This window comes from Oncorhynchus nerka, linkage group LG4 (assembly GCF_034236695.1).
Source record: "Oncorhynchus nerka isolate Pitt River linkage group LG4, Oner_Uvic_2.0, whole genome shotgun sequence".
Lineage (NCBI taxonomy): Eukaryota > Metazoa > Chordata > Actinopteri > Salmoniformes > Salmonidae > Oncorhynchus > Oncorhynchus nerka.
In genome coordinates this window covers 17,205,140-17,223,473 of record NC_088399.1, presented here as the reverse complement: position 1 = coordinate 17,223,473, position 18,334 = coordinate 17,205,140, and the positions used below count along the sequence as shown (strand labels likewise).

The 18,334-nt window shown below is 44.9% G+C and overlaps 1 protein-coding gene across 8 annotated transcripts in view; it reads right to left on the bottom strand.

Moving 5' to 3' along the window:
- Positions 1–7,020: 7,020 nt before the first annotated feature.
- The window catches only part of sh3glb2b (SH3-domain GRB2-like endophilin B2b), a 69,837-nt gene continuing 58,523 nt past the window's right edge, over positions 7,021–18,334 (bottom strand). For all 8 annotated transcript variants that reach the window (XM_065017279.1, XM_065017280.1, XM_065017281.1 and 5 more), the window contains one exon: positions 7,021–8,627. In XM_065017279.1, coding sequence (XP_064873351.1) covers positions 8,520–8,627 — 108 coding nt within the window. In that variant the 3' untranslated portion in view covers positions 7,021–8,519. The remainder of the gene's footprint in view (positions 8,628–18,334) is intronic.

Sequence of the window (18,334 nt, the reverse complement as noted above, 5' to 3'; positions counted from 1 at the left end):
ACTTATGTCATGCAATAAAATGCTAATTAATTACTTAAAAATCATACAATGTGATTTTCTGGATTTTTGTTTTAGATTCCGTCTCTCACAGTTGAAGTGTACCTATGATAAAAATTACAGACCTGTACATGCATTGTAAGTGGGAAAACCTGCAAAATCGTCAGTGTATCAAATAGTATTTCTCCCACTGTATCTATCTGTATATTTCACTTTAATAATAACTCTGTATGTCAAAAGGGAATTTGAACTAATGACATCACTTGTACAATGGAAATACAAACAGCACTTGTCGTTCCAAACGTGAATCTTAACTACACCCTAAGGAACAGTTGAAGTGGACAACGTCAGAGGTGATTGTTATTAATGGTCGTAGAGTGATGGAAAAATACTGTTTAATTAACTTAGCCACAGTTGTCCAAAGGAAGTGACAGTTGGCTCACATCTGACCATCATACCTTTCCCAGTGTTAAACAATTAACGCGAAAGGCAAATGAAGAGCCTTGCTATTAAAAATAACCCAGTGTGGCTATAATAGGGTTGCGTTGGTGAAGACACGCTGGTGGACATGTATGTCTGCCTGTATCTATAATGTCTGCCTGTGTCTCTACTCCAGCATGGAAAAGGGTGTTCCCCTCTGGTGTACAGCACACTAGGTCGCTACAGACAACGTCATCTCTTAATTCTCATCAATCATTGCTGACATAACGGTTTGATATATGGACAGTTAAGAATGTCAACAGCACCTTGTGACTATTAGTCTATAGCGAAAGCTTGACCAACAACTTTCTGCAATAACACTGCAACTCAATGCCGTCAATGACAGTTGGCTTAAGATCTCAGGGAAGGTGATATCACTGATGTACTCTAGCCAACACGCTATTGTTTCACCTCCACTACATTAACCGCCCTTTGACGTCCTCCTATTCCTCTGAACCTCAGCGGCCGGGCAGGGTCTTATTGTTGCTCTTTTTTATTCTTCTTTATGTATTCAGGGGACAACAACATTGAGAGCATGGTCTTATTCCAAAGGGTGTCCTGATCTCAACAATACAATGTAAAACAAAACAACATTATTTATGAAAAACATTTACAGTCCATAGCTACTAGGTCCTCAATTAACACCCTTAACTGCCAGAGTGGCACCAGAACATCTAATTGTAATGAGTCCTGCAAATTGTTCCAGCAGTGAGGGGCATTAAAACTACATACGGATTTACCTAATTCGTTGGGGACCTGAGGTACCTCAAGAGTTAACCAACCCTATTTTTATACTTCAACAATGAAGATAGGTAAATAGGAAGCTTGTGTAGTAGAGCTTTGTAAACAAAAAGGGAATAGTGACGTGATCTACAGGACTTTAATGAGGACTAACCAACCTTTTGATACAGGATGCAGTAACGAGTATTAAAATGGTCACCTGTGATAAAGCGAAGGGCGCTATGGTAGACGGCATCCAAAGGTTTAAGAGTAGTGGCTGCTGCATTCTGGTCAATTGTGTCACCATAGTCAAGAACTGGCAGGAAAGTTGACTGTACAATCTGCTTCCTGCTGTTCAGGGAGAGGCAATACTTATTTCTAAAAAAAGAAGCCCACTTTAAATCATAGTTTTTTAAGTTGCTCATCAGTATGTTTTTTAAAAGTTAAATCCTTGTCAATCCAAAAGCCCAGATATTCATAGACTGGAACCCAACCGATTGGAGATCCATTCAATTAATAAATAGGTAATCCATCAACAATTTTGCCAGAATTAGAAAACAACATATATTTAGTCTTGACCACTGTCGTAATGTTGGTACAAAGCTCTACTACACAAGCTTCCTATTTACCTAATGTTGGTATCATTAATGTGACGACTGCTGTTAATCAAATAATGAACTATGTTTATAATTACGTGATTAAATTAACTCAGTAGCCTGGGGCACCATGGGTAAAGTTTGTTTTAATGAGTTACCATTTCCCAAATTAACTCAAAGAATATCAGAATATCGATTTTACAGCAGTCACTAATTAATTTATTTCCTCTACAGTCTCATCCTGAACGTCGCATAATCCGTGAATCTGCACAAACCCGAGTCTCACTAAATCATTCCATACCACACCAATTGAGTTGGTTACTTATTTACTAACAAGCTAAATTATAATATAAGATACACATACACAAACACACAGTCTAGGCTATTGATTAGAACTTAGTACAATGAAACAGGTCCCTAGTGGGCCAACACAATATGATACCTGTTACACAAAATGGGAATTTAGAAAGAAAGATTGCACGAGAGAAAAGCACACTTGGATACATGTATTAACTTTGCTTAGTTTAGCCCTAACACCTTGCCCCGAACTGTCGCTCTTATGGGTCAGAATATAATGAAATAATTACTCGTCGAAGGTCTCCGTTGGGGTCTCTCTTAGTGGACTGAGTTCCCGCCTTCTCCTCTAATGGCGGCACCTCTTTTGTCACCGGGTGTAAATATTTGATTGTTCACACGATGTCAGTGTCCTTTCTCTTCGTGGTCTGTTTCCTCGCCCTCGTTCTGTAAGAGGGTTCTTCTGAGGAAGGCTAATCAGCCATGTAAATTGTTCCAGCGTGGGAATGAAAGCAGTGTAGACACAATATTCCTTGGAGAGAATAACGGGGTGGTCCTGCTTGAATTCACCTTATTAGATACAGATACAGCTACTCAACCGTAGCATTGATTGTTAAGAGGTTTCTTTGTCATCTTCAACCCCGTGTTGCGTTTTGGGGTTGCGACTAATCGTAGACCTTGCCTGCAGCGTGTGGTCATCTAGTCTGAATTGTAAATTCTTAACTCACAAGTTTTATACCGTCGGGTCAGAAAGGGATGTTTCTGTCTTCATGGCAAGTTCTCTGGGGTGTATCTAGTTAAGAGGCAAGCTATCACAATGTACTTTGATCTCATTAGACAACTCAATTTCACAGTTCACTTTTACAAAAACATTCTCTTTGATATGGACATTTTCCACACAATGCACGGTATGCAAACATCAGGTACATTTTATGAAAACTCTTCAAGTTACAATGTTTTCATTTTAACATGGTCATTTAACATTTAATAACATAACATCTATCGTTATTACCACCATTTTGGCTAATGAAATCTATTGTCTCAAAGTCCATTTAGTGCATGTTACTGTTCTGAGGTAGATTCTCCATAGGCCCACACAAACATTCCAATCCTCCACACTGAGAGGACAAAGGATTCGTCTGCTGCCCATTTACAATGGGTGTGAGGTGTCCCCCCCTTCATTTCTCAGAACAAGAAAAGACATGAGTTTCAGAAGAAAGTTCTTTGTTTCTGGCCATTTTGAACCTGTAATCGAACCCACAAATGCTGATGCCCCAGATACTCAACTAGTCTAAAGAAGGCCAGTTGTATTGCTTCTTTAATCAGGACAACAGTTTTTAGTTGTGCTAACATAATTGCAAAAGGGTTTTCTAATGATCAATTAGCCTTTTAAATTGATAAATATGAATTAGCTAACACAATGTGCCATTGGAACACAGGAGTGACGGTTGCTGATAATGGGCCTCCGTACGCCCATGTAGATATTCCATTAAACATCAGCCGTTTCCAGCTACAACAGTCATTTACAACATCAACAATGTCTACACTGTATTTCCGATCAATTTGATGTTATTTGAATGGACAAAAAACTTGCTTTTCTTTCAAAAACAAGGACATTTCTAAGTGACCCCAAACTTTTGAACGGTAGTGTAGTTGTGTGGTTGTGGTCAGTAATTGTGGTCAGTAGTTGTGTGGTCACTAGTTGTGTGGTCAATAGTTGTGTGGTTGTGGTCAGAAGTTGTGTGGTTGTGGTCAGTAGTTATGGGGTCAGTAGTTGTGTGGTCACTAGTTGTGTGGTCAATAGTTGTGTGGTTGTGGTCAGAAGTTGTGTGGTTGTGGTCAGTAGTCATGGGGTCAGTAGTTGTGTGGTTGTGGTCAGTAGTCATGGGGTCAGTAGTTGTGTGGTTGTGGTCAGAAGTTGTGTGGTTGTGGTCAGTAGTCATGGGGTCAGTAGTTGTGTGGTCAATAGTTGTGTGGTTGTGGTCAGAAGTTGTGTGGTTGTGGTCAGTAGTCATGGGGTCAGTAGTTGTGTTTTTTATTATTTTTTATTATATGTAGTTCTGTCCTTGAGCTGTTCTTGTCTATTAATGTTCTGTATTATGTCATTCTGTATTATGTTTCATGTTTTGTGTTGATCCCAGGAAGAGTAGCTGCTGCTTTTGCAACAGCTTACGGGGATCCAAATAAAATAAAAATAAAAATACCAAACACAATCTAAAACATGTCTGTAGCACATGAACTACAGCCAACATTTTTTTCTCTCAATCCCCAGTATTCCACAAGGGAATGCAGGGAAGTTCTTGCCTGTACATTAGCTTGTTTGCACAACAGTTGGCAGGACTAGCCCAGACATGAGTAATGTGGGGGCGAAGTGAAATTGCTCTGACCTTTTTGGAATCTTGAGGAAAGACGGATGTTTATGATGAAAGAGTTTGAGTGAGAGGGATTCTCTCTAGGGTATGGCAAATGGTTCTGAAATAGAAATCCATTGGTTTTGAGTGACGCAAAGAGAGGAAACCTGACAGAAAAAAACAAGTTTTAACACCATCAGCCAGTGATGCACTGCTGATATGTGGGTGTTATGAGGGCTGATTATATTGCATGAATATTTAAAAAATCTGACTGATACTTTACAGGCTGGCAGTGTGGTGCAGATAAAAATGGAGTGATGTACTCGTGCCTTTTAGAGTTGGTTAAAATGTGGGCTGCAGTTGTAGGTTTTTAATAGTGGAGTATGTCTGTGCTTAAGGATGACATAGCCAAGGCCAGGGTAGCATGTATAAGGAAAATAAAAGGGGTTCTACCACAGAACCGTGAGGAATGTCAAATTCAACCTTGGAATATTCCAATGACTAGTTACCCAGCTGAACTAATTAATAGTGCTCATAGAGGTATGATTTAAACCAGTTAAGAACCTGTCTTCGCAGAACAACTAAGCCTTCTGGTCTCTTAATAAGAATAGTATGATCAATAGTGTAAAAGGGAGAACTTAGTTCTAAAAGAATGAGAATAGAGACATGACCACAGTCTTAGGACAACAGTAGATCATGTAATACCTTGACAAGTGCAGTGTCAGTGCTGTGACATGCTCTAAAACCAGACTGGAAGGTTTCAGAGATACTGTTTGAATTTTTAAAAAATGTTATCTACTGGGCTACATTCTTCTCTAGTATGTTGGAAAGGTGATTGAGGTTTGGTTTCTTTAAACATGGTTTAATTACAGACCATTTAAAGAACTCAGGAACTACAGTTGAAGTCGGAAGTTTACATACACCTTAGCCAACTACATTTAAACTCAGTTTTTCACAATTCCTGACTTTTAATCCTAGTAAAAATTCCCTATCTTAGGTCAGTTAGGAACACCACTTTATTTTAAGAATGTGAAATGTCAGAATAATAGTAGAGAGAATGATTTATTTCAGCTTTTATTTCTTTCATCACATTCCCAGTGGGTCAGAAGTTTACATACACCCAATTAGTATTTGGTAGCATTGCCTTTAAATTGTTTAACTTGGGTCAAACGTTTTGGGTAGCCTTCCACAAGCTTCCCACAATAAGTTGGGTGAATTTTGGCCCATTCCTCCTGACAGAACTGTTGTAACTGAGTCAGGGTTGTAGGCCTACCTGCTCGCACATGCTTTTTCAGTTCTGCCCACACATTTTCTATATGATTGAGGTCAGGGCTTTGTGACGGCCACTGCAATACCTTGACTTTGTTGTCCTTAATCCATTTTGCCACAACTTTGGAAGTATGCTTGGGGTCATTGTCCATTTGGAAGACCCATTTGCGATCAAGCTTTAACTTCCTGATTGATGTCTTGAGATGTTGCTTCAATATATCTACAATTTTCCTCCCTCATGATATCATCTATTTTGTGAAGTGCCCCAGTCCTTCCTGGAGCAAAGCACCCCCACAACATGACGCTGCCACCCCTGTGCTTCACGGTTGGGATGCTGTTCTTCGACTTTCAAGCCTCCCCCTTTTTCCTCCAAACATAACGATGGTCATTATGGCCAAGCTTTGTCAGACCATTGGTTAAGTAATAGTCGCATTGTACCACATGGTCTGAATCTTAGACTAACAGGACAGGTACTTTATATAATTATGCAAAACAGGTCTGTCACTTTAAGGTCCTGACTGGGGAAGGACTTTGAACTTACTGTTTTAAAAAGAGATAAGAACCACACACACACAAGCTCAGACTCAGTTTATACATAAGGATTCATTCAAGTTCAATCAAACGGATTTCTTTTCAACCATTGGTGGATTTGTCTGTGAGTAAATCTGAAGTTTTCTTCTATAGACCGAAGTGTTTCTGACATTTAATGCCCGGTGACCCTCTATCCAAAAATGATCAATATTCAACTACAATCCTATAGGCCACTTCAGTCCCGGGACTCAATCCGATCAGTAGTAGATCAGTTTTCTATGATATTTAAAGCTAATTTCTGATTGAGACGATATATACAGCATTTACCATGAACACAGTCTCCACAAATGTGATTGCATTGCCTTTAAAAAGGTGCACATCAGACAAAACACGATCAGATTGAATCCTGGCATAGGGAATTATCGTAAAGCCAAAAGCTTTAAATTATGTTGTCTTAAAGCTACAATCCACATTTGGTGAGGTAGCTGCACAGAGTGCCTTCAGAGAACCACATCAGTCTATCCCTATGTGTTACCCTGTCTGTGTGTAACTCTGTGGCTGCATTAATTCCTCAAACCAGGAAAGGTTCCAGTGAGTCACAGATCATCCCACTCTGTCTTTCAAAAACATTACATGTGACCTAGGTTGGTCTAGCGGTCTAAGCCCCTGCAACATGGGTTTGACTCTGGTCCACTGCTATTTCAGTACACTCGTTCCTACATCTATCCAATAAACACAAAATATGAGAGGAGTGGAACTGCATCATCACAAAAAAAACAATGTTGAAATGTAACATTTTATTCAGTTGTACAATGTCATAAATGAAAAGTTGTTTTGTTTTAATGTGTCAGATTATCCAGTGCTTATTTTTTATCAGTTTAAACAAGCTGTTGTTAATTTTCTACAAGTTCCATTCATACAATAATAATACAACAGCATATTGGTAACACTGACAGGAGGAAATGTTGAGGGGTTCAGGGAGAGATGGCGACCCACACAGGGGTAAAGGGAGATCAGGGAGGAAAGGAAACCACAGGTCTGAACTTATTACATACAACTACACCCATTTCAAAACATCTACAAATTCAAAAAGACAAACATTAAGACCTGATAGCTAGTAAAACACACCCAAACTCGACAAACATCAGCAACCAGAGTGGATAAACAAAAACAACAATGACACGCAAACATCAACAACGGATCAACCCACTGAGAGAGCAACTCAATACTTTGATTTGCATAAACCTTTGTTAGTTTAATAACGTTACCATGGTTTTGTCCTTTTCCTCACAAATAGGGCAAGATAGGGGAACACTCGTAAAAAAGTAAAACAGTGATACCTAAGAAATAAAAGCCACGTAAATACAGTACGTACATAAACCGAATGCAACCAGTCAGAAAACATAAGAACTGAAATTCAACTATTCCTCTCGTCTTTCATCACCTGTTTATGACTCAGCCAATATGAGTCACCTTCTGTTAGCATACTGTACAGCAGTCTCTTTCTTTCAAGATTCATTTTTTATGTTGTGATAGCCAATGGCTAATAACACCTTGGAGAGATAAATATTTGCGTCACTCTGGATGATGTTTGCATTACAGGCCTACAGCTGGGGGATTTTACAGGCGGTTTTACTTTTTCCCCCCATGGCTTTGAAATGTCCAAGTAATGGTGACTAACTATGACTAAATTAGCTTGGTTGAAAAACGAAATAAAACAAGAAGGACCTTTCCTCTATATATTGAGAGTTCAAACCCGGTCTATTATATACACTATATACCCAGATATGCCTCCTTATTCGAGCGGCTCCTGTCATTTCTCAATGAGAAAGAAAGAGAGCGTGCAAGGTGGATGGATTCCAAATAGCTAGTGGGAAAAGAGCAACTATAGAGCTAGAATATAGACTATTCACTATTTTTACAACTGTTCCCCTTCTGATGCGCTATATATCCACTCATTTAGCTTTTGAATCCTTTTGCATATGCGTTTGAATTGGCCAGAGACCAAAGTAAGTGTGTTGCGCACCATGAGACAGCAGACGCTGCTGAGGGGAAGACGGCTCATAAAAATGGTTGGAATGGAGTAAATGGAATGGCATCTTTCCATGTTTGATACCATTCTACTTATTCCACTCCAGCCATTACCACAAGCCCGTCCTCCTCATTAAGGTGCCACCAACCTCCTGTGCCATGTGACCATAGAGTAGAGGCATGTGTACGTATGCGAGCGTGCGTTTCAGGACGTGTGTGTACGTGTGTGTGTGTCCCTACGTGGGTCCATCTAGCTCAGCAACTCCAGGTAGGTGACGGGCACCTTGCCCTTCTGGTTGCCCCGCTCACCCACGAGCCAGTCTGGGTCCATGCCTGGCACTGTGTAGACAGTGATGAGCTGAAACAGAGCGGGCATCACATCAGAGGGGTAATACTACAAAGTAGAATCAAGTCGTTAGCCAGCTAACTTGCCTAAATATTCTGAAATAACTTTTTTATTACTTAGCTTGAGAAGCTTGAAAATGGCATGGTCTAATTGACTCACAAACCAAAAGCACCCGTTTAGACCTTTATTTATATATATATATTTTTTTACCCCTTTTTTCTCCCCAATTGGTAGTAGTTACAGTCTTGTCTCATTGCTGCAACTCCCATACGGACTTGGGAGAGGCGAAGGTCGAGAGCCATGTGTTTCGGAGGACGGTACCCGGAAGCCAGCCACACCAATGTGTCAGAGGAAACACCGTACACCTGGCGACCTGGTCAGCGGGCACTGCGCCCGGCCCGCCACAGGAGTCAATAGTGTGCGATGAGACAAGGATATCCCTACCGGCCAAACCCTCCCTAACAACGCTGGGCCAATTGTACGTCACCCCATGGGCCTCCCGGTCGCAGCCGGCTGCGACAGAGCTTGGGCTCAAACCCAGAATCTCTGGTGGCACAGCTAGCACTGCGATGCAGTGCCTTAGACCACTGGGTGAACCTGCTTTGTAGTATAACCCTCAGGCCTGGGCAAGGCCTCATGTGCACACACTTACAACAAATCACTCACCAACACACAACTCCTTAGATCTCATATGCTACAGAGATCGACAGGGTTGTAACGAGTTCAGGGTTTTCATATGTTCTTATAGAATTGAAATCACATTCATTTGTTTTCTGAAACAATTCAATTTCCATTAAAAGGGCAATCAGCAGTTCGAACAATAACAAAGTGAACACCCCACCACAGATTTGGTAAACAGCTGAGGGATGGGGCTGGAGAAATGTAACCACTCCCAAACTCATGGACAGAGCTATAGATACAAGGACAGACCATCCATGATATAACACTTATAGTTTTAACTAGGATTTAAGGTTATAGTGTTTGTTTACAAAATAGTAAAACAAGCTTATATTTTAGGTTCTGATGAGCAGGCTCATTTGGCATCGATAAGTGAAATTCTTCAAGAATCAATGGGTATAGAGTACCAGTCAAAAGTGTGGACACACTCATTCCTGGGTTTTTCTTTATTTGTACTATTTTCTACATTGTAGAATAATAGTGAGTAGATCAAAACTATGAAATAACACATATGGAATCATGTAGTAACTAAAAAAATAGTTAAATCAAAATATATTTTATATTTGAGATTCTTCAAAGTAGCCACCCTTTGCCTTGATGACAGCTTTGCACTCTTGGCATTGTGTTTGTTTACAGTGAGCTTCAACAGTGAGCTATAACTAGTGGCAATATTTCTACACACCCCACTTTGCCATACCCTAGGGTTTAACAACAGTCTGAGTGCACTGAACGATACAGATGCACTGTAACCATGTGCCAATGTACAGTTGAAGTCGGAAGTTTACATACACTAAGGTACATACACTCCAAAAAATGTCTTGTTAACAAACTACAGTTTTGGCAAGTCGGTTAGGACATCTACTTTGTGCATGACAAGTAATTTTTCCAACAATTGTTTACAGACAAATGATTTCACTTACAATTCACTGTATCACAATTCCAGTGGGTCAGAAGTTTACATACACTAAGTTGACTGTGCCTTTAATAAACAGCTTGGAAAATTCCAGAAAATGATATCATGGATTTAGAAGCTTCTGATAAATGGTGTCAATTAGCCTGAGTCAATTGGAGGTGTACCTGTGGATGTATTTCAAGGCCTACCTTCAAACTCAGTGCATCTTTGCTCGACATCATGGGAAAATCAAAAGAAATCATCCAAGATAGAAAAAAAATAGACCTGTGTAGACCTCCACAGTTCTCGTTCACCCTTGAGAGAAATTTCCAAACGCCTGAAGGTACCACGCTCATCTGTACAAACAATTGTACACTAGTATAAACACCATGGGACCCCGCAGCCGTCATAGCACTCAAGGAGACGCATTCGGTCTCCTAGAGATGAACGTACTTTGGTGTGAAAAGTGCAAATCAATCCCAGAAAAACAGCAAAGGACCTTGTGAAGATGCGGGAGGAAACAGGTACAAAAGTATCTATATCCACAGTAAAATGAGTCCGATATCTATCTAACCTGAAAGGCCGCTCAGCAAGGAAGAAGCCACTGCTCCAAAACCGCCATAAAAAAGCCAGACTACGGTTTGCAACTGCACATGGGGACAAAGATCGTACTTTTTGGAGAAATGTCCTCTGGTCTGATGAAACAAAAATATAACTGTTTGGCCATAATGACCATTGTTATGTTTGGAGGAAAAAGGGGAGGCTTGCAAGCCGAAGAACACCATCCCAACTGTGAAGCACAGGGGTTGCAGCATCATGTTGTGGGGGTGCTTTGCTGCAGGAGGGACTGGTGCACTTCACAAAATAGATGGCTTCATGAGGGAGGAAAATTAAGTGGATATATTGAAGCAACATCTCAAGACATCTGTCAGGAAGTTAAAGCTTGGTCGCAAATGGGTCTTCCAAATGGACAATGACCCCTAGTATAGTTCCAAAGTTGTGGCAAAATGGCTTAAGGACAACAAAGTCAAGGTACTGGACTGGCCATGACAAAGCCCTGACCTCAATCCCATAGAAAATGTGTGGGCAGAACTGAAAAAGCATGTGTGAGCAAGGAGGCCTACAAACCTGACTCCGTTACACCAGCTCTGTCTGAAGGAATGGGCCAAAATTCACCCAACTTATTGTTGGAAGCTTGTGGAAGGCTACCCAACACATTTGACCCAAGTTAAACAATTTAAAGGCAATGCTACCAAATACTAATTGAGTGTATGTAAACTTCTGACCCACTGGGAATGTGATGAAAGAAATGCAAGCTGAAATAAATCAATCTCTGCTATTATTCTGACATTTCACATTCTTAAAATAAAGTGGTGATCCTAACTGACCTAAGATAGGGAATTTTTACTAGGATTAAATGTCAGGAATTGTGAAAAATGGAGTTTAAATGTATTTGGCTAAGGTGTATGCAAACATCCGACTTTTAACTCTATCATCTGAGCGGCACTAGTGCTCTCAAATCAAACCTTCATGAGCATTCCACAGGTCATGTTTATAAGTGAGTGTATTTTTTTCATCAATATTAGGAAAAGTTTAGTGACACACCTGAGAGATTCTCAAGGCACACCGGTTGAAAACAGAGGGTAAGACTGTCCCAGACCCCCAAAAAATCTGGGTCGACCAAGAGTCATCTGTTCGATGGTCGACTTTTGTATTTTTCCATATATAAACACATCCTATGTGTTTTAATCAAATCAACTATATGCACTGAGCTTGTCTGATGCTTTAAGCGCACCGTTTGATAAAATAATCAACACAAAAATGACTAGAGGGAATCTAACCACAATTGACTTGACTGTGCCAGCCCGGGCTCAGCCTTGCTGCGCTGTGTTAAAAACAAATGACAGCGAGTGACTGTGTATCTAGCACCTGTTCTCTCTCTCTCCCAGCTGGAGGCAGGGCTTTCTCCTATAGAGCTCAATTTTTATGGAATGGTCTGCCTACCCATGTGAAAGACGCAGACTCGGTCTCAACATTTAAGTCTTTACTGAAGACTCATCTCTTCAGTGGGTCATATGATTGAGCGTAGTCTGGCCCAGGAGTGTGAAGGTGAACGGAAAGGCTCTGGAGCAACGAACCGCCCTTGCTGTCTCTGCCTGGCCGGTTCCCCTCTTTCCACTGGGATTCTCTGCCTCTAACCCTATTACAGGGGCTGAGTCACTGGCTTACTAGGGCTCTTTCATACCGTCCCAAGGAGGGGGGCGTCACTTGAGTGGGTTGAGTCACTGATGTGATCTTCCTGTCTGGGCTGTGCTTTGTCAATGGATGGGGCCACAGTGTCTCCTGACCACTCCGGTCTCAGCCTCCAGCATTTATGCTGCAGTAGTTTATGTGTCAGGGGGCTAGGGTCAGTTTGTTATATCTGGAGTACTTCTCCTGTCCTCTCTCTCGACCTCTCTCTCTCGACCTCTCTCTCTCTCGACCTCTCTCTCTCTCGACCTCTCTCTCTCTCGACCTCTCTCTCTCTCTCTCGACCTCTCTCTCTCTCCCTCTCTCTCTCTCGACCTCCCTCTCTCTCTCTCTCGACCTCCCTCTCTCTCGACCTCCCTCTCTCTCTCTCTCGACCTCCCCCTCTCTCTCTCTCTCTCGACCTCCCTCTCTCTCTCTCTCTCGACCTCCCTCTCTCTCTCTCTCTCGACCTCCCTCTCTCTCTCTCTCTCGACCTCTCTCTCTCTCTCTCTCTCGACCTCCCTCTCTCTCTCTCTCTCGACCTCCCTCTCTCTCTCTCTCGACCTCCCTCTCTCTCTCTCTCTCGACCTCCCTCTCTCTCTCTCTCTCGACCTCCCTCTCTCTCTCTCTCGACTCCTCTCTCTCTCTCTCGACCTCTCTCTCTCTCTCTCTCTCTCTCTCTCTCTCTCTCTCGACCTCTCTCTCTCTCGACCTCTCTCTCTCTCTCTCTCTCTCTCTCTCTCTCTCTCTCTCTCTCTCTCTCCTCTCGACCTCTCTCTCGACCTCTCTCTCGACCTCTCTCTCTCTCTCTCTCTCGACCTCTCTCTCTCTCTCTCTCTCTCTCTCTCGACCTCTCTCTCTCTCTCGACCTCTCTCTCTCTCTCTCTCTCTCTCTCTCTCTCTCTCTCTCTCTCGACCTCTCTCTCTCTCTCTCTCTCTCGACCTCCCTCTCTCGACCTCTCTCTCTCGACCTCCCTCTCTCTCTCTCTCGACCTCCCTCTCTCTCTCTCTCTCGACCTCCCTCTCTCGACCTCTCTCGACCGACCTCTCTCTCTCTCTCTCTCTCCTCTCTCTCTCTCGACCTCTCTCTCTCGAGACCTCTCTCTCTCTCTCTCTCTCTCTCTCTCTCTCTCTCTCTCTCTCTCTCTCTCTCTCTCTCTCTCTCTCTCGACCTCTCTCTCTCTCTCTCTCTCTCTCGAGACTCTCTCTCTCTCTCTCGACTCTCTCTCTCTCTCTCTCTCGAGACCTCTCTCTCTCTCTCTCGACTCTCTCTCTCTCTCTCTCTCTCTCTCTCTCTCTCTCGACCTCTCTCTCTCTCTCTCTCTCTCTCTCTCTCTCTCTCTCTCTCTCTCTCCTCTCTCTCTCTCTCTCTCTCTACCTCTTCTCTCTCTCTCTCTCTCTCTCTCTCGAGACCTCTCTCTCTCTCTCTCTCTCTCTCTCGAGACCTCTCTCTCTCTCTCTCTCTCTCTCTCTCTCTCTCTCTCTCTCTCTCTCTCTCTCTCTCTCTCTCTCTCTCTCTCTCTCTCTCTACTCTCTCTCTCTCTCCTCGAGACCTCTCTCTCTCTCTCGAGACCTCTCTCTCTCTCTCTCTCTCGACCTCCTCTCTCTCTCTCTCTCTCTCTCTCTCTCTCTCTCGACCTCTCTCTCTCTCTCTCTCTCTCTCTCTCTCGACCTCTCTCTCTCTCGAGACCTCTCTCTCTCTCTCTCTCCTCTCTCTCTCGAGACCTCTCTCGAGACTCTCTCTCTCTCTCTCTCTCTCTCTCGACCTCTCTCTCTCTCTCTCTCTCTCTCGACCTCTCTCTCTCTCTCTCTCTCTCTCTCTCGAGACTCTCTCTCTCGAGACTCTCTCTCTCTCTCTCGAGACCTCTCTCTCTCTCTCTCTCTCTCTCTCTCGAGACCTCTCTCTCTCTCTCTCTCTCTCTCTCTCGACCTCCTCTCTCTCTCTCTCTCTCTCTCGACCTCCTCTCTCTCTCTCTCTCGAGACCTCTCTCTCGAGACCTCTCTCTCTCTCTCTCTCTCTCTCTCGAGACCTCTCTCTCTCTCTCTCTCTCTCTCTCTCTCCTCTCTCTCTCTCTCGACCTCTCTCTCTCTCTCTCTCTCTCTCTCTCTCTCTCTCTCTCTCTCTCTCTCTCTCTCGACCTCTCCTCTCTCTCTCGAGACCTCTCTCTCTCTCGAGACCTCTCTCTCTCTCTCTCTCTCTCGACCTCTCTCTCTCTCTCTCTCTCTCTCTCTCTCCTCTCTCTCTCTCTCTCTCTCTCTCTCTCTCTCTCGAGACCTCTCTCTCTCTCTCGACCTCTCTCTCTCTCTCGAGACCTCTCTCTCTCTCTCTCTCTCTCTCTCTCTCTCTCTCTCTCTCTCTCTCTCTCTCTCTCTCTCTCTCTCTCTCTCTCTCTCTCTCTCTCTCTCTCTCGACCTCTCTCTCTCTCGACCTCTCTCGACCTCTCTCTCGAGACCTCTCTCTCTCTCTCTCTCTCGACCTCTCTCTCTCTCTCTCTCTCTCGAGACCTCTCTCTCTCTCTCTCTCTCTCTCTCGACCTCTCTCTCTCTCTCTCTCTCTCTCTCTCTCTCCTCTCTCTCTCTCGAGACCTCTCTCTCGAGACCTCTCTCTCTCGAGACCTCTCTCTCTCTCTCTCTCTCTCTCTCTCTCTCTCTCTCTCTCTCTCTCTCTCTCTCTCTCGACCTCCTCTCTCTCTCTCTCTCGACCTCTCTCTCTCTCTCTCTCTCTCTCTCTCTCTCTCTCTCTCTCGACCTCTCTCTCTCTCTCTCTCTCTCTCTCGACCTCTCTCTCTCTCTCTCTCGAGACCTCTCTCTCTCTCTCTCTCTCTCTCTCTCTCGACTCTCTCTCTCTCGACCTCTCTCTCTCTCTCTCTCGACCTCCTCTCTCTCTCTCTCTCGACCTCTCTCTCTCTCTCTCTCTCTCTCTCTCTCTCTCTCTCGACCTCTCTCTCTCTCTCTCTCTCGACCTCTCTCTCTCTCTCTCTCTCTCTCGAGACCTCTCTCTCTCTCTCTCCCTCTCTCTCTCTCTCTCGAGACTCTCTCTCTCTCTCTCTCGACCTCTCTCTCTCTCTCTCTCCTCTCTCTCTCTCTCTCTCTCGACCTCTCTCTCTCTCTCTCTCGACCTCTCTCTCTCTCTCTCTCGAGACCCTCTCTCTCTCTCTCTCTCTCTCTCTCTCTCTCTCTCTCTCTCTCTCTCGAGACCTCTCTCTCTCTCCGAGACCTCTCTCTCTCTCTCTCTCTCTCTCTCTCTCGAGACCTCTCTCTCTCTCTCTCTCTCTCTCTCTCTCTCTCTCTCTCTCGAGACCTCTCCTCTCTCTCTCTCTCTCTCTCTCTCTCTCTCTCGACCTCGAGACCTCTCTCTCTCTCTCTCTCTCTCTCGACCTCTCTCTCTCTCTCGACCTCCTCTCTCTCTCTCTCTCTCTCTCTCTCTCTCTCTCTCTCTCTCTCTCGACTCCTCTCTCTCTCTCGAGACCTCTCTCTCTCTCTCTCTCTCTCTCTCTCTCTCTCTCTCTCTCTCTCTCTCTCCTCTCTCTCTCGACCTCTCGACCTCTCTCTCTCTCTCTCGACCTCCCTCTCTCTCTCTCTCGACCTTCCGACCTCTCGAGACCTCTCTCTCTCTCTCGAGACCTCTCTCTCTCGATTCTCTCTCTCTCTCTCGAGACCTCTCTCTCTCTCGAGACCTCTCTCTCTCTCTCTCTCTCTCTCTCTCTCTCTCTCTCTCCCTCTCTCTCTCTCGACCTCTCTCTCTCCCTCTCTCTCTCTCTCTCTCTCGACCTCCTCTCTCTCTCTCTCTCTCTCTCTCTCTCTCTCTCTCTCTCTCTCTCTACTCTCTCGACTCTCTCGACCTCTCTCTCTCTCTCTCTCTCCTCTCTCTCTCTCTCTCTCTCTCTCTCTCTCTCTCTCGAGACCTCTCTCTCTCTCTCTCTCTCTCTCTCTCTAGAGACCTCTCTCTCTCTCTCTCTCTCTCGACCTCCTCTCTCTCTCTCTCTCTCTCTCTCTCTCTCGAGACCTCTCTCTCTCTCTCTCTCTCTCTCTCTCTCTCTCTCCTCTCTCGAGACCTCTCTCTCTCTCTCTCGACTCCTCTCTCTCTCTCTCTCTCTCTCTCTCTCGACCTCGACCTCTCTCGACCTCCTCTCTCGACCGACCTCTCTCGACCTCGACCTCTCGAGACCTCTCTCTCTCTCGAGACTCTCTCTCTCTCTCTCTCTCTCTCTCTCTCTCGGAGACCTCTCTCTCTCTCTCTCTCTCTCTCTCTCTCTCTCTCTCTCTCGAGACTCTCTCTCTCGACTCTCTCTCGAGACCTCTCTCTCCTCTCTCTCTCCTCTCTCGAGACCTCTCTCTCTCTCTCTCTCTCTCTCTCTCTCTCTCTCTCTCTCCTCTCTCTCTCTCTCGAGACCTCTCTCTCTCTCTCTCGACCTCTCTCGAGACCTCTCTCTCTCTCTCCTCTCTCTCTCTCTCTCTCTCTCTCTCTCGACCTCCCTCTCTCGACCTCTCTCTCTCTCTCTCTCTCTCTCTCTCTCTCTCGAGACCTCTCTCTCTCTCTCTCTCTCTCTCGACCTCTCTCTCTCTCTCTCTCTCGAGCCCCTCCCTCTCTCTCTCTCGACCTCTCTCTCCGACCTCTCTCGAGACCTCTCTCTCTCTCTCGAGACCTCTCTCTCTCTCTCTCTCTCTCTCTCTCTCTCTCTCTCTCTCTCTCTCGAGACCTCTCTCTCTCTCTCTCTCTCTCTCTCTCTCTCTCGACCTCTCTCTCTCTCTCTCTCTCTCTCGAGACCTCTCTCTCTCGAGACCTCTCTCTCTCTCTCTCTCGAGACCTCCTCTCTCTCTCTCTCTCTCTCTCTCTCTCTCTCTCTCTCTCTCTCTCGAGACCTCTCTCTCTCTCTCTCTCTCTCTCTCTCTCTCTCTCTCTCTCTCTCTCTCTCTCTCTCTCGAGACCTCTCTCTCTCTCTCGACCTCTCTCTCTCTCCTCTCTCTCTCTCTCTCTCTCTCTCTCTCTCTCTCTCTCTCTCTCTCTCGAGACCTCTCTCTCTCTCTCTCTCGACCTCCCTCTCTCCTCTCTCGAGACCTCTCTCTCGAGACCTCTCTCGACCTCTCTCTCTCTCTCTCTCTCTCTCTCTCTCTCTCTCTCTCTCTCTCTCTCTCTCTCTCTCTCTCTCGAGACCTCTCTCTCTCGATTCTCTCTCTCTCTCTCGAGACCTCTCTCTCTCTCGAGACCTCTCTCTCTCTCTCTCGACCTCTCTCTCTCGAGACCTCTCTCTCTCTCTCGAGACCTCTCTCTCTCTCTCTCGAGACCTCTCTCTCTCTCTCTCTCTCGAGACCTCTCTCTCTCTCTCTCTCTCTCGAGACCTCTCTCTCTCTCGAGACCTCTCTCTCTCGACCTCTCTCTCTCTCTCTCTCTCTCTCTCTCTCTCTCTCTCTCTCTCTCTCTCTCTCTCTCTCGAGACCTCTCTCTCGAGACCTCTCTCTCTCTCTCTCGAGACCTCTCTCTCTCTCTCTCGAGACCTCTCTCTCTCTCTCTCTCTCTCTCTCTCTCTCTCGACCTCTCTCTCTCTCTCTCAGAGACCTCTCTCTCTCTCTCTCGACCTCTCTCTCTCTCTCTCTCTCTCTCTCTCTCGAGACCTCTCTCTCTCTCTCTCTCTCTCTCTCTCTCTCTCTCTCTCTCTCTCTCTCTCTCTCTCTCTCTCGAGACCTCCCTCTCTCGACCGACCTCCTCTCTCTCTCTCTCTCTCTCTCTCTCTCTCTCTCTCGAGACCTCTCTCTCTCTCTCTCTCTCTCTCTCTCTCTCTCTCTCTCTCTCTCTCTCTCTCTCCCTCTCTCTCTCTCTCGACCTCTCTCGAGACCTCTCTCTCTCTCGAGAGAGAGACCTCTCTCTCTCTCTCTCTCTCTCTCTCTCTCTCTCTCTCTCTCTCTCTCTCTCTCTCTCTCT